Source organism: Pongo abelii, chromosome 10, assembly GCF_028885655.2.
Source record: "Pongo abelii isolate AG06213 chromosome 10, NHGRI_mPonAbe1-v2.0_pri, whole genome shotgun sequence".
NCBI lineage: Eukaryota > Metazoa > Chordata > Mammalia > Primates > Hominidae > Pongo > Pongo abelii.
Window position 1 is genome coordinate 43492885 of NC_071995.2, and position 17372 is coordinate 43510256.

General features: G+C 34.7%; 1 protein-coding gene across 2 annotated transcripts in view; it reads left to right on the forward strand.

Annotated features, from left to right (window-relative positions):
• The window catches only part of ARID2 (AT-rich interaction domain 2), a 185891-nt gene that overhangs the window by 107984 nt on the left and 60535 nt on the right, over positions 1-17372 (forward strand). The window contains exons 7-11 of one of the 2 annotated variants that reach the window (XM_002823129.5): positions 8060-8126; positions 8217-8467; positions 8797-8893; positions 8974-9183; positions 10852-11019. In XM_002823129.5, the coding sequence (XP_002823175.1) occupies positions 8060-8126; positions 8217-8467; positions 8797-8893; positions 8974-9183; positions 10852-11019 (793 nt within the window). The remainder of the gene's footprint in view (positions 1-8059; positions 8127-8216; positions 8468-8796; positions 8894-8973; positions 9184-10851; positions 11020-17372) is intronic. The other variant, XM_009247645.4, reaches the window with a different exon arrangement.

Genomic DNA, 17372 nt, shown 5'->3' on the forward strand with positions numbered 1-17372 from the left:
CTGCATTTTTGTTGGGTAATTGAACTAGGAATGTTAATTGCTAGGTTATAGGGTATGCATATCTATATTCAGCTTTGGTAGATACTACCAAACATGTTTTCAAAGCAGTTGTACAGTTTTACCTTCTCAACAGTAGTATGTCAGTTCCAGTTCCTCATTGTTGACAGTATTTGGTATTGTCAGACTCTTTCATTTTAACTATTACAGTGAGTGTGTATTGTTACTGTAGCTTGGTTTTAATTTCCATTTTTTCTTGATTGATGAGAACTAGAATACCTTTGGCAATTTTAATAGCTTCTTTTAGGCAGTGCCTATATTTTGTCCATTTTTAAATAATTATATTTTTGATTTGTAAGAGTTTTTTTTCTATATTTTGGATAAAATTTATTTTTAAGATGTTGGAAATATTTTCTCTCTAGCTTGCCTTTTCATTCTTGAACGGTGTCTTTTGATGAATGTACATAACTTAATTTTAATGTAGTTTAACATCAATTTTTCTGGAAGTTGGCCATTTTTTAGTTCTAGTTATAAAATTTTGCCAACCATGAGGTCAAAAACAGAATATATTTTTTTCTGTTTTACTTTTCACACTTAGATCTGTAATTTTTATTGTGTTTTTATGTATGTGGTATAAGCTAGGAGTAAAGATTTGGTTTTTTTCCCTCATATGGATACCCAGTTGAACCTACATTATTTGTTTTAAAAACTGTGTTGCAGTATCACCATTGTCATAAATCCACCAATCATATACCTATGGATCTTTTTCTAGATTCTTTTTCATTGGTTTACTTGCCCCGTTAGGGCTTGAAAGTACCAGATTTTTAGTCAAGAAGTTGAAATTCTTCCTACCACATTTCAGTAAAAATTTGTGTTTTCTAATTAGAGAAAATATTTATTTTCCTATTTTTATGTGTAGCTCATTGCTAAAAATGTTATTTTTGTTTTTATACCTTTATGCAATTTAAAACCCCAGAAAGCAGATCTTCTAATCTTATTTTTCTGTCCTCATTCTTTCTTGTGTATTTCATCTCCCTTCTGAGTACGTGTTTTTTCACAGTATAACACATCTTTAACTAGATCTTTCAATGAAGATATTTTATTGATAAAATTCTGAGTTTTATAATTGTCTTTATTTTTGTCCATGTTCCATTTATAGAATTGTAGATTATAAGTTATATTTTTCTTGTATTATTGTCATTCTGTGTCATTCTATTGTTTTCTGCCTTTTCTTCTAGGTTATCTTTCTTCTTCTTTTTTTTTTTTTTTTAATCAATTTCTGACCTTCTCTTAATTCTGAGCAGCATTCTGGGTAATTTCCTTAGGCTTGTTCCTTAATCATTTTCAGCGGTGCCTAATATGCTGCTTGACTTATTTGTTAAATTTCTATTTTAGTGATCATGTTTTAATTTCTAGAAATTCTCTCCGTCCTATTTTAGATTTTCCCTTTTGATCTTCTTTTTTGTTTTTAATAATTTTGAAGATTTTAAAAAATCTTTTAATAAATTTGAATTATATAAATTAAATATATAATATAGAAACAAAATGTATAAATATATAATGTGTAAATTAAATATTAAATATGGTTGATTATTCTAATATCTAAAGCTGTTGTGACTAATTTTACTTATTCCATGGTGGAATATTCCCTTCTGTTTTATAATGTTGGTTACAAATTTCAGCAGACCTGTTTTTGTAGGGTTTTTGTACAGATTGGATTGAAAGTTTATTCTTCCACTACTCTATTGCAATTGCCAATCATCTACAGAGAAATACTGGTTCAGAATGACTATATTAATTTCTTCATTGATTATCCGGTGACTCGAGTAGTTACTAAAACCAAATCAATGGAGATTGGGGAGTAGGCGAGTGGTACAAAATTTGGGGCATTATTTTTAACCCAAAACTACTGTAGAGACAGTCAAGTCCTTTTGCCTCCTTTTCTTTGACGGTATTAGATCTTCAAAGTTTTCACCATGATACAGAGCTGCATTCCTAATTCCCCACTTCATAAAGTGACCCAGGGTCCTATATTCTGTCCTCACTACACTGCATCAAGAGCCAAACCATTTGGTTATAGAATTATATACTTTTTTTTAACTCCAGAAGATTAGTGATGAAATTGTAAATTGCACAAAGTGTTTAAATAAATATGCAGTCACAATGGGGAGTGGAGGTTATCAGTATAATCACTAATCACATGAAATCAAGAAAACACAAATGGCTGGGCACGGTGGCTCACGCCTATAATCCCAACACTTTGACTTTGGGAAGCCAAGGTGGGTGGATCACTTGAGGTCAGGAGTTTGAGACCAGCCTGGCCAACATGGCAAAAGCCCATCTCTACTAAAAATAAAAAAAAATAGGCATTGTGGCGGGCACCTGCAATCCCAGCTACTCAGGAGGCTGAGGCAGGAGAATCTCTTGAACCTAGGAGGCAGAGGTTGCAGTGAGCTGAGATCATGCCACTGCACTCCAGCCTTAGTGACAGAACGAGACTCTGTCACAAAACAAAACAAAACAAAAAAAAGGCATTAGAAGAAAACACAAATATAATTGAGGAAGATTAGATGTTTCCTGCTGTTGTATGTGTTTTCATTAATTTCTGCTTTTCATATATCTTTCTATTGCTGCGCTTTTTCTAACTTGTTAGAAGTTAGAGCTGGTGCTTACACGATTGATTGTTGTTTTTATTTTTTTAATATGTACATTCTAATACATACAATTAAGACCACAAAATTACCTCTAAGCACAGCTTAACTTTATTCTACCAATTTGATATGTCATGCATTCATTACAACTGAGTATCTTCTCATTTCCACTGTGATTTCCTCTACATGGGTTATTTATTTAAGTTTTTAATTGTTATGGATATGTAGTAGGTGCATATATTTAGGGATACAGGAGATATTTTGAAACAGGTATACAATGTTTAATAATCACATCAGGGTAAATGGGGTATTCTTCACCTCAAACATCATTTCTTTGTGCTATAAACATTCCACTTATACATTTTTAGTTATTTTTAAACATACTATAAATTATTGTAGTCACCCTGTTTTGCTATCAGATACTAAATCTTATTCATTCTGTCCAGCTATATTTTTGTACCTATTAACCATTCCCACTTTGCCCCAGCCTCTGGTAACCATCATTCTACTCTCCATCTCCATGAGTTCAGTTCAGTTGTTCTACAATTTCCTGAGATGTGAGTGTTGAAATCATCAACTGTAATTATGAATGTTTATATATCCTTTCAGTTCTGTCAGGTTTTACCTTATGTGTTTTGAACCTCTGTTGTTAGTTGCATACACATTTACAGTTGTTATATTTTCCTGATGAATTAACTTTTAAAAACCACTATGTATGAAACTTAGCTACAGCTTTCTTATTATGTTGTCATAATATATTTTTCCCATCTTTATAGTTTTTATCTGTGTTTTTATACATAGCGTTTCTTATAGATACCATATAGTTAGCACTTATTTTCCTCCTCCCCACAGTCTGCCTTTTCTGCGATTTCTGCCTTTAAGTCAGTGCATTAAGCCCATTTACACTTTAGGAAATTAATGATGTAGTTGAGTTTAGGCTCTCAACTTTTATTTATCTAAAAATTTTATTTTGCCTTCATGTTTCAAGGATGTTTTTGATGGCTATAAAACTGTAGGTTTTAGGGTTTTGTCTGAGCACTTTAAAGATAGCATTGTTATTGACAAGAAGTCAGCTTTGTTCTTATTGCTCTTGTATATGTATTGTAGACTCTCACTGCTTTTAATATGTTCTCTTTATTACTGATATTTAATTTGGTTATGATATGCCTTGCAGTTTCATTGCTTATTTTACTTGGGGTTCGTTTAGTTTCTTGGATCTGTGGTTTGGTATCTTACATAAAATTTGGAGAGTTTTTCACAATCACTTCTTCAAATATTTTTCTTTCCCCTCTTGTTTTTTTTGTTTGTTTGTTTTAGAGAAAGGGTCTTGCTTCGCTACCCAGGCTGGAGTGCAGTGGTACAATTATAGCTCACTGCAACCTTGAACACGTGAGCTCAAGCGATCCTCCTGCCTCAGCCTCCCAAGTAGCTGGGACTATAGGCATCCACCACCACGCTCAGACCCCTCTTCTTTTCCTGATACTACATTTACAATCTGGCCTCTGAATCCATGGGTTCTGCATCCATAGATTTAACCAATCACAGATTGAAAATATTTGAGGAAAAAAGCAATTTAAAAAACAGTAAAAAGTAATAAAAATAAAAAATTAAAAGAAGACAGTATAACAACTATTTACTTCACATTACACTGTTATTAGGTGTACTGTATTTAAAGTATACAGGAGGATGTTTGTAGGTTATATGCAAATACTATACTGCTATACCATTTTATATGAGGAACTTGAGCATGGGGAAAATTTGATATCTTTGGAGAGTCCTGGAACCAGTCCCCACAGATACTGAGAGATGACTGAATATGTATATTAGATCATGGGGGTGTTCCACAGGTCACTGAAGCTCTTTTCAGTATTTTTAGACCTTTTTTGTTTTCTGTGTACTTAATTGTGGATATTTTCTATTGTTATGCATTCATCTTTTCTAGTTAAGCAAATCTTGTATATTTCTTTATTTGCAGATACAAGTGGTCCCCAATTTATGATAAACTTAGTTTTTTTGACTTTACTGTGGTTTTATTGGGGGTATTAAATGCATTTTCAACTTACTATGTTTTAGACTTACTATGGGTTTATTGGGACGTAATCCCATCATAAGTCAAGGAACATCTGTATTACATTTTCCAGCTCAAGAAATTTTATTTGATTGTCCTATATTATCCATTTATTTGCTAAGTATGTTCATATTTTTATATCACTGAACATACTTAATAGTTTTTAAATGTCATTGTTTGTTAATTTTCTTGTTATCTTTGTTATTTCACTATCTTATTTTTCTTGAAACTGATTTTTGTCTTGGTTATGGGTCATGTTTCCTCATTTCTTTGTAGGTGTGGTAATTTTTTATTAGATGTGAGTGTTGTGTGAGTGTGACATTGTTGAGTGTCTGAACTTTGGCATTTTTCCAGAATGTTGAACTTTGTTTTAGCAGGCTGTTAGTTCATATATGGATTATCAGAGTAGGGTTGTTTTAAAGCTTTATGACATATGTAGATTAGCCTTTACTCTAGGGCTTGTTTATTCCTTCTACTTAGGTATGACATTTTGGGAATTTCTCCTGAATGAGCTAGGTGTATATGAGTTTTCTCTATTCTAGGGATTGTTTAATTACAGCCTCTTATAATTGTTCTCTCCAGTTTTTTGACTAGCATTGTGGAGTTTGAGCATACATCTGTGTAACTTAATACTTAGCAAGGAACTCAAAGTATATGTATGTAGATTCATGGAGCTCTTTCTCTGCATAACTCTTCCCTTATTGAAAATTTGCTCTCATATTCTAGCCTCTTTAGCTTTGCTGTGCTGTGTTCAGTGTTTTCAGCTTAGCAATAACTATGATATCTTGGGTTTCTCTTCCCTATGCTTTAGTCTAGAATTAATGTCCAAATAAAAATACCGGTCAATCATTGGAATAACCTCATTTGTTTCTCTTGTTCAGTGATTACAATCTTGCATTACCTTTTTTCCAATCTCTGAAAACAGTTTTTTCACACATGTTGGGTTTTGGAAGGATGACTACTCCAGTACCATACTCCATATGGCCTAAACAAATAGTCACTTGAAAGTATTTTTCTAAATTTTAAATTTACATTTTTTTTTTTTTTTACCCCATGACTCTTTGAAAGTGTTTTAGTTTGGCTTAACCACAGTTACCTTTATCATTTATTCTTCCTTAGATTGTAGATAATGAGCTTTTCTGTTTTTTATTTGTCAGAAAATGTTTTTATGTCACCTTCATTCTTGAGGAACAGTTTCACTGTTTAAAAATTCTATGTTGGCAGGCTGGGTACGGTGGCTCACGCCTGTAATCCCATGTAATCTCAGCACTTTGGGAGGCCGAGATGGGCAGATCACCTGAGGTTAGGACTTCACGACCAGCCTGACCAACATGGTGAAACCCCGTCTCTCCTAAAAGTACAAAAATTAGTTGGGCTTGGTGGCACGCACCTATAATCCCAGCTACTTGGGAGGTTGAGGCAGAATCGCTTGAACCTGGGAGGCAAAGGTTGCAGTGAGCTGAGATCACGCCATTGCACTCCAGCCTAGGTGATAGAGCGAGACTCCGTCTCAACGAAAATAAATACGTTGGCAGATATTTTCTTCCATCATTTTGAAAATATCCCATTGTGATTTTTCTCTTTGTTCTTCAGGAGTTTTATGATGATGTTTCCACACCTTTTTTTTTATCTTTCTTGGAGTTTGTAGTGCTTCTGAAATATATAGTTTAACATCTTTCAGTTATTTTAGAATAATTTTCTGCCCTTATGTTGTCACATATTCTGTCTGCCCATTCTTTCTCTTCTTCAGGAACTCCAATTATTTGTATGTTAGAACTTTTCACTGTGTGCTTTATGTCTCATACACTTTTTTTCTCTTTATCCTTTTGTCTCTTTATACTTCAAACTTATTTACTTGCCCTCTCTTCTTGCTCATAAATTCACTCTTGGGTTGTATCTAATCAGTTCTTAAACATATCCACTGAATTCTTAATTTTAGTTATGTTTTTCAGTTGTAGAATTTCTTTTTAGTTCTTTCATATAGTTTTCATTACTTTGTCAAAATTTTTAGTTTTTTATTTCTTTGAACTTACTGTTCATTGTCATTTTAAGTTTTGTGTCTTGATATCTTTAATATCTGAACTCTTGTGGCCCTTTTTTCTTGGTTATTGAACATTGTCTTTTAAAAAAAATGTGCCTACTTCTTTTTTATTGCTACCAAACATTGTTTGTCATAGATTTTTTTGTGCAATGGATTTCTTTGATGATCACATGAAGCCAGTAAGCCTTTTTCCAACTAATGGTTTTAAATGCCTAAGAACTTTGATTCCAAAAAAAAAAAACCCAGTTGTTATATACACATAATGTCACAGATACTGCTAATATTACTGTAGTTCATTGCTTAATATTCAGAGTTGAAGAAATTCTAAAGAAATGCAGATTTCCAGGCTGAGCGCAGTGGCTCATGCCTGTAATCTCAGCATTTTGGGAGGCCGAGGCAGGCGGATCACAAGGTCAAGAGATTGAGACCATCCTGGCCAACATGGTGAAACCCCGTCTCTACTAAAAATACAAAAATTAGCTGGGCGTGGTGGCGCGTGTCTATAATTCCAGCTACTCAGAAGGCTGAGGTAGGGGAATCAGTTGAACCCGGGAGGTGGAGGTTGCAGTGAGCCGAGATCGTGCCATTGCACTGCAGCCTGGGCGAAAAGAGCGAAACTCCATCTCAAAAAAAAAAAAAGAAATGTCAAATTTCCAGTAGTGTTTAATGTACATAGAGATGCCATTTTTCCCCATCCAAGTTGACAGATTTCTGATTTCTTTCACAGTCCCTTTAGTCGTCTGTGGCCCTCAGGTTAAAAAGCCATAAACATAAAAAGATGCCTTTTTACATAAGTATCTGAAACTGTAGACAATCAAATATTTACATCAAAGAATTAATTCGCTAGAATGTAGCAATATCCACATGAACTAAAAATAAGTAGAAATATTATTTTCATATTGTGTGACTATTTTTTAAAACTTATTTTTAAATTTGATTTTGAGATGGGGTCTCACTCTTTCGCCCAGGCTGGAGTGCAGTGGCACAGTCACAGCTGACTGCAGCCTTCAATTCCAGGCCTCAAGTGATCCTCCTGCCTCAGCCTCCCAAGTAGCTGGGACTTCAGGCACATGCCACCACTCCTGGCTAATGTTTTAAATTTTCTAGTTTGTAGAGATGGGGTGTCTCTTTGCTGCCCAGGCAGGTCTCGAACTCCCAGCTGCAAGTAATCCTCCCATCTTGGCCTCTTAAAGTGTTGGGATTACAGGCATGAGCCACCATACCCAGCCTGTGTGTGACTATTTCTAAAGCAATAGAATAGTTGTTTCAAATCATGGAGAATTAAATAATTTCTCATTACAGTTTTGGAAAGACATCGTTGATGATAATGAAGTTCGTGACCTCATTTCTGACAGAAACAAGTCTCATGGTAAGTTAGTGAAAGCAAAATTTTTCAAAACCTTTGAAGTATTAATAAATGAAATATTAATTTAAGTGAAATATGTATTTTCTGTTGTAGAAGGTACATCAGGAGAATGGATTTGGGAGTCTTTATTTCATCCACCTCGAAAGCTGGGCATTAACGATATTGAAGGACAGCGGGTACTTCAGATTGCAGTGATTTTGCGAAATCTTTCCTTTGAGGAGGGCAATGTTAAGCTCTTGGCAGCTAATCGTACCTGTCTTCGTTTCCTATTACTTTCTGCACATAGTCATTTTATTTCTTTAAGGCAATTAGGCCTTGACACATTAGGAAATATTGCAGCTGAGGTAAGCATGTGACTGCACCTTAAACTAGTTTTTATAGTTAGCAACATTTATGTTACAATTTTGGGATGTGGCATTTTATAGTTGCCATATTTATAGACTATTAAATGCTTACATGTATTAGTTGCTAAAAATGGTGATGTAGAAGTATCACATACTTTTATGGAAAAAAATATTTGAAGTGATGCTTTAAATTCAGAGATGGCTATTTTTACAATAATATTTTTTAATGTTATGCAACATTGTCCTGTTTATTTTTTATTTTTATTAAATTTGAAGTATACAACTCTGGAAGAAGCATAGCTCAATAGTAGTGTTGTTTCTTTTTCCAGCTTTTATTGGACCCTGTTGATTTCAAAACTACTCATCTGATGTTTCATACTGTTACAAAATGTCTAATGTCAAGGGATAGATTTTTAAAGATGAGAGGTGAGTTTTCACTGAAGTATTTACTTTCTAAAGTAAACAAACTATAATTTCTTAATAATACATATTTGTATGTTTTTCAGGTATGGAAATTTTGGGAAATCTTTGCAAAGCAGAAGATAATGGTGTTTTAATTTGTGAATATGTGGATCAGGATTCCTACAGAGAGATCATTTGTCATCTCACTTTACCTGATGTGCTGCTTGTAATCTCAACACTCGAGGTGCTATACATGCTCACGGAAATGGGAGATGTTGCTTGCACAAAAATTGCAAAAGTAGAAAAGAGCATAGGTAAGACTGGACCAAAAACACTTATTTTCTTTATTGAGGAAAAGTGTTTAATATGGTACTGTACAAAACCCTCAATTTATATTTGGGGTTTAGTGTTTTATTTTGAAGAGTCATTACCTCCTCAGGCATACTTGTTTCCATTATTCTTTATTATGCTTTAAATTCAGTGATGGCTATTTTTACAATAATTACATTTTTTAACATTATGCGACATTGTCTTGTTTATTTTTTGTTTTTATTAAATTTGAAGTATACAACTCTGGAAGAAGTGTAGCTCAATGAGCAAGAAGCATCTATAATTTAGAGACCAGGATTACATGGCTATCAGTAATTCCTATTTCTTCTCTTAATTTCTGTTGTTACGTATTAAATTTGAAATGGACAAAACTGCTATATCTAACTTATCTGAGAGCAGGTCTTTCTGTTTCATATGGCCAGCTACTACTATTAAACAATTAAAGCTAAGTGAAACATGTTTCCTTCTGTTCCTAGAAGTTGCTGGTAGTGTTGCAATCTTTAAAAATCAATGAAGTCACCTCCATAAGAGCTATCAGTTTTAAATATACTTACTAACACATGCCATGTTAACGTTTTACTTGGTGATTAAAATGATATCTTTCTCAGGTGTAATAAATATTAAAATCAGAGTTAATAAAGATTCAGCTTGAAAACTGTTATTATTGAGAAGTTAATGTGTCACTTTTCATATCAGTGATTCTTAAATCTGGCTACACATCAGAATCACTTGAGAATCTTTTCAAGTATATAGATATCCACTACTGGGCATGGTGGCTCACACCTGTAATCCCAGCACTTTGGGAGGCCAAGGCAGGAAAATCGCCTGAGCCCAGTTCAAGATTACCCTGGGCAACATAGTGAGATCTCATCTGTACGAAAAATAAAAAAAATTAACCAGATGTAGTGGTACACGCCTGTAGTTCCCAGCTATTTGGGAGGCTGATGTGGGAGGATCGCTTGAGCCTAGGAGGTTGAGGCTGCAGTGAGCTGTGATCGTGCCAGCACTCCAGCCTGGGTGACAGAACAAGACCCTTTCTCAAAAAAAAAAAAAAAAAATATATATATATATATATATATATATATATATATATATATATGTATATAGATAGATAGATAGAGATATCCAGCTCCCACTCCAGAGCTATTAAATCAGTCTTCAGAGATTGAGCCTAAAAATCTTTTTTTTTTTTTTTTTTTTTTTTTTTGAGACGGAATCTCACTCTGTCACCCAGGCTGGAGTGCAGTGGCCTGATCTTGGCTCACTGCAAACTCCGCCTCCTGGGTTCATGCCATTCTCCTGCTTCAGCCTCCTGAGTAGCTGGGACTACAGGCACCATGCCCGGCTAATTTTTTTTTTTGTATTTTTAGTAGAGACGGGGTTTCACCATATTAGCCAGGATGATCTCAATCTCCTGACCTCGTGATCCGCCCGCCTCCGCCTCCCAAAGTGCTGGGATTACAGGTGTGAGCCGCCATGCCCAGCCTAAAAATCTTTTTTTTTAAAAGATGCACAGGTAATTCTGATGTACCGTGATTCATGGGCTAGCATTTGTTCACATTTATAAGTATTCTGTACAACATGTGTTCACCAGTGATGGCATTCATTCATAATATTATTGACTAATAACTATTGCTTTTTATTTATTTTAGACATGTTAGTGTGTCTGGTTTCTATGGATATTCAGATGTTTGGCCCTGATGCACTAGCTGCGGTAAAACTCATTGAACACCCAAGTTCCAGTCATCAAATGTTATCTGAAATTAGGCCACAAGCTATAGAGCAAGTCCAAACCCAGACTCATGTAGCATCTGCCCCAGGTTAGTGTTTTCACGTATTCTTTTTCAGTGTGGTTATGAGTGTATAAGATTTGATCCTAAGAATAAACTTCAATGTGCAGTATAGAGAACTGATATTTTACAGTAGAGTAGGCCAAAGTGGAATTTGGATATGTACTCTAATTTCTTAGATATTATACATTCCAGGAGTAGCAGGATCCAGGTGAGCTCATAGGAAGAATAGTATAATAGGAAAATTAAGTTGGGCAGGATTTAGAGTAATGTAATGGATTAGATATTCATAATTACGATAGCTATAAGTGCCCCAATAGGCATATTATTTGTGATTTTGGTCAGGGGAAATTGACATGCCAGGAATAGATTATTCATATATTACCTTATAATTTTCTCAGGTGATCATCAGGACACATAAGTATAATACTCCTAACGTCCTTAAGTCTTAGAACCAACACCACAGAATCAACAGCCTAGGAGAAGACACATGCACATATGTATACACACACAAGCATGTATACCTGCATTTATGCACCTTTCCTAGTGTCTCTTAGCTCAATTCTGTTTAGCTCAACTGTAATTATAGTACAGACATGTCTAATAACCAGACTTCTCTTCAGTCCTTGAACTCCTTTCCACTGGCTCATTATGAGTCATCATTTTTTATATTTTACTACCCTTAACCTTTTTTTAGAGTGCTTTCTCTACCTTGGTTTATACTAAAAATACATCTTTCATCTCACCTACCCTTCCATTTCCTATCCTCTCACCTCCTGCTGTCCCCAAGACACTTATCTTTCTTTATATTTTTTGAATGGAGGATGCTCGTTTTCTCAATTGATCTTAATTCTCACTTTGCAATTAATACAGAGGCTGTGTAGAATGAATTTCTTCAATTTCTTACTCCTTCAGTTACAAACTTATTAGCATCTGGACTCATTTTCCTTTAGCTTCTGCTCATTTCAGAAAGAGATGCTAATTTCTTCTGAAACTTACTCTGAATATCAGTCTTTCCCATCTCCATGTTCCCATATCTTAAATCTCTTTTTCTTTACTCACTTTTTCCGTTCAGCTAGAAATGCATTTAGGTCTCTTATCCTCCCTCGCTAGCCCCAAACCAAAAATTTCATTATCCTTAATCTTTAGCGATCACATCCATTCACCAGATATTGTTTAGTCTTCCTAAATACCTGGCCTTTTCTATTGCCAATGCTTATGAATGAGATTGAACTCTCATCATCTCTAGCTATCTGTTCTCACATTCATTCATGGTCCCAATTTGTCTTCTACTCCAACTTGTAGTATGAAAATTATGTACTCTATGCAAAGTATGTAATACGTATCACATATTTCATTGATTTCCATTATGTCCTTCTGAAGTGTATAGATTTGTGTCATATGTTCACTCAACTAACTTGGATCCACCTAACAAAAGTGGACAAATAACAGAAGGCACAAAATAGATAATTTTGACTGCCAGTCTATTCAATGAGCTTTCAACTACAGGTAATAGATGTTAAACAGCCAATTTATATTGGGGAATCTTTGGTCAGAATATTAATGGTTTTTCAACCTTGAGAAAGAAATGAAACTGTTCATATTGCTAGTTAAGTGGGTGGTGGGAATGTTTTTTACCATCAAAGAAGAAACTAAAGATTAAATTAATTGAGGGACATAAAGGAGCAGTGTTAAGGAAATTGATAAAATGTCAGTGAATATTCAAGGGTGATTTGATGAAGACTATTTTTTGCTGCGTGGTTAGCCTTTGACCTTTACAGTTCTTTTGACCTCAGCAAATGAACCTACTTCTCAACCTAAAATTTGGTCCTCATTTGGCAAATGAATGAATTTAAACATTGAGAATTTGTGGCTTACTCATTTATGTAGTAATTCATTCATAGAGATGGGACTAGACTGCTCGGGATTGAAAAGAGTTAATTTTCAGCTGGAGAGCACTTTATTACTTGTGCTCTCCCTGAATGACAACTTTAAATTGTTTGATTGGTTATCCTTTGTGGTTTAGCTATTGCCTGCATAGTTTAATGCTGCTTTTTTATGGAATTACCATCTTTAAACTTTTTGCTCACTTCCCTCAATCACTCTGAAAACTTTTATAACCTTTTACCCATTTTTAGGTTGACATCTAAATCTCTATCATAATTTAAATAGTTGCAAAGTATGTATTGTCTTGATGTATGTTAAACTACATTTTTAAAAGAAAATAATTACAGTGCTTTTTGTATGCAGTGGAATCTTGATACCATCATTCATTTTTTAAAATACACAAACTCTTTAACATCAGAAATTTTATAATATTCCTCTTTCACCTTGAACTCGTATTCCAGTATCCTCACAAGAGTTTTATCCTAACATAATACATTTTATGTTTGAGATTCTTTTTTATTCATTACTCTGTCAATACTTTTTAATTACAAAATAGACATTTTTAAAGTTTTTCAATTCCTTGTTATTCTTTAAAGCTCTAAATTTTTAAAATTTCATTTGGCCAGGCACTGTGCCTTATGCCTATAATCCCAGCATTTTGGGAGGCTGAGGCAGAAGGATCACTGGAGGCCGGGAGTTTGAGACCAGCCTGGCAACATAGTGAGATTCCATCTCTACAAAATCAGGAAAAAAATTAGCTGAGCATGGTGATGCATGCCTGTAGTCCCAGCTTGGGCCCAGGGAGTCAAAGGCCGTAGTGAGCTATGAATGTGTCACTGCATCCACCTTAGGCAATAGAGCAAGAACCTGGTCTATCTTAAAAAAAAAAAAATATGTATATGTATATATAGATATATACACATACACACACATATGTGTGTATATATATACATGTATATGTATGTGTATATATACACACACGTATATGTATGTATATATATACACACACGTATATGTATATATGTGTATATATATACACATATATATAAAACGCACATACATATATTTTATCATTACAGGTTTTATTAATAAATGGTACATCAAATAGTAAATACATTGTAAATTTTTATAAATAATTATTAAACAATGCCGAGCGCAGTGGCTCATGCCTATAATCCCAGCACTTTGGGAGGCCAAGGTGGGCAGATCATGAGGTCAAGAGATTGAGACCATCCTGGCCAACATGGTGAAACCACATCTCTACTAAAAATACAAAAATTATCTGGGCATGATGGTGTGCGCCTGTAGTCCCAGCTACTCAGGAGGCTGAGGCAGGAGAATTGCTTGCACCCGGGAGGCAGAGGTTGCAGTGAGCCGAGATCGTGCCACTGCACTCCAGCTTGGTGACAGACCGAGACTCCGTCTCAAAAAAAAGAAAAAAATTATTAAACAAAAATTTACTTGAAATGTATCTCTTAATAAGATGAATAGGACTCTCCCCTCTAATTCTCTAGATGCTATTAATTCAGTATATCTCTCAATGACTATTACTTACTGCTAGAATGAAACTGGAGTTTAGCATCAATAGTATCCCTGTTTCCCTTTTTATAGATGGAAATTGAAAAATCTAGTTTGCATCATTAAATAGATGAAGATAGAATTTACAGTTCTTTGAACTTCAGAATTATCCAAAAAGTATTAAACTTATTTTTTACAACCATCTGAAAACTTGAGTTCTCCTTTGTTTTGTTGAAATCAAAGAATTAGCAAGTACCTGACTGCAAGAATATTTGTTGCTGAGTCATTAGAGGTCTTTTTTTTTAAGTTTCTGGAAAATATATCAAAAACATATTAACAAGATATGACTATAAATTATACTTGTTACTGTTTTACTTAGGTATCTTGTGTAACCTGATATATTCAAGAAGTTTTAGCACAGTGGTTCTCAAACCTTAGCTACATCAGAATCATCTGATAGACTTATAATAAAAGATATCTGGGCTACATTCCCTGAGTTTCTGGATCAGGTGGGACCTGAGATTTTTTTTTTCTTTTTTTTTTTTTTTTCTAAAGACAGCATCTCACTGTTTCCCAGGCTGGAGTGCTATCTCAGCTGACTGCAACTTCTACCACCTGGGCTCAAGACTATCCTCCCACCTCAGCCTCCTGAGTAACTGGGACTACAGGTGGCCACCACCACACCCAGCTAACTTTTGTATTTTTTTTTTTTATAGAGATAAGATTTCACCTTGTTGCCCAGGCTGGTCACAGAATTTTCATTTTTATCAAGTTCCCATGAGATGCAGATGCTGTAGTCCAGGGACTGTATTTTTAGGATGACTGGGTTAGGAAAATTGAAATATTGTTCATTTCAAGACCGTTACAATGTATTTGATGTTTAGGTGCTTTTTATCATATACTTCAAATATATTTTTGTGAAAACCTTGACACTGCAGATTTACCTCAGTTGATTTTTCGGAAAATGTCTGCCATGTAACCTAGTAAAGATAGTTTTTATTAACAAAAGTCTCTTGCTTAATCAGACTCTTTTTGTTACTTAGAAAAAGTCCAATGTTGTTTTTCAATTCAAGACAGTGTGTTAGTATGTTAGTATGACATGTTCTTTCCTTCAGAATTTTAACAGTTGAATTTGCCATGAGTTTGTAATCTGAATGAAATAAAATACCATCACCTTCTATACTTTTTCTTTCTTTCTTTCTTTTTTTTGAGAAAGGGTCTCACTCCGTCACCCAGACTGCAGTGCAGGGGCGCCATCAGAACCTGGCTCACTGTAGTGTTGACCTTGGGAGCTCAATTGATCCCCCTACCTCAGGCTCCTGAGTAGTTGGGACTGCAAGTACATGCCACCAAGTCTGGCTAAGGACAGGGCTTCACTATGTTGCCCAGGCAGTCTCAAACTCCTGGGATCAAGCATTCACCCACTTCGGCCTCCCAAAGTGCTGGAATTACAGGCATGAGCCTCCGTGCCTGGCCCACCTTTGATATTTCTTTAAAATATTTTCTGTACTTTGTTTACACAGGATTCTGCCTAAGAAGTAATGCATTCTTTGACAGTAGTTGAGGAGGCAAGGGCATTAAGCAGAATTATCATTACTCTACAGTTTATCTGAATTTAGAACAAACCAAAGGGCCAGAATACCCAATTTCTAATGCCCAACTTTGCCCTCAGTTGTAATATGTAAAATACTGGTATTGACAGGAAGCTATACCAATAATACCTTGGTTAAGAGGCTTCATGGACACTAATGTTTCTAATTCTCTCTTTAGTGTTTCACATGTTACGCTATAACAATAATAATAGTAGCTAGCGTTTATATAGTGCTTACTTCGTGCTAGGCATTATTTTAAGTGACTTGCACATAATCTAATCCTTATAGCAACATATGAGGTTAGTGTACTGTTACTTTCCTCCATTATATGGACAGAGTTATTTTGCTCATAGTTACACAGCTAGCTAGTGAGTGATGGAATTCTCTGGCTCTGGATTTATGCATTTAACCATAATGCATAATCTGCAGGGCTATCAAAGATGGGTGAGAATTAAGTCATTTGATTCCAAAATGAGAGAAAAACAATTATCAAAGAGGAGGTGATATTCTCATGCAAAGCAGTTTTAGGAAGAATACATAAGAAAGTTGAGTATCTGGAAATTGATTCAAAGTATAAGCACCTTCATTTAGAATGTCTTCAGGTATCCTGAGGGCAGTGCTCCTCAGTTTGTAGCTACTTTTTATAGTAATTATGTTTCCAGTTTAAATTCCCATTTGTGATTTTATTCTTCTTTCTACATTGTTTATAAAGGTTTCTCATGATTTCAACGTAATTTCTCGTGTTTCATGAAATTGATTGCTAATTCATTCAGGAAATTTCAGTCTAAGTAGGGTATACTCTTTCATAGTAGAGATGATAAAGGGAAGAAGATTTCTACACAGTTTCAGGCCCTAGAAAGTATTTTCTGTATTAATATCGTCAACTTAGAAGGGGAAGAAAAAATAAGCTAGGATTGCCAACAGGAAAAATTATTTTTGTTCTAACTGTTGCATTATCTCAAGGAGCATATAATAGTATGGCCTCTGAAATGTGACAGACCTGGATTCAAATCCAGCACTTTTAAAAGAAGTCCTTCCAAGTATACCCAGCTCTGCTATCTCCACCACATGTTCCTGGCTGAACTTTATCTCTGAGCTTTAGTTTTCTGATCTGTAAAATAGGTATAATTAAACTTAGACTTAAAAGATTAAAATAAATAATGTAAATATAAGTGGATTTATACAGAGTATATGTTTATTAAGTGGCTACAATTAGCTGTTACCTCAAAGAAAGCATGGGGCATTCATCAAAGGTTATGATTGCCTCAGATCATTCACACATTTGGCTGTACTATGGAGCTTGCCTAGTTCCAATTATTTTAAAATGCATTTGTTCTGTTTGAGGGTTCTAAGAAGCTTTGCTAAAATATCATCTGAAAAAAATTG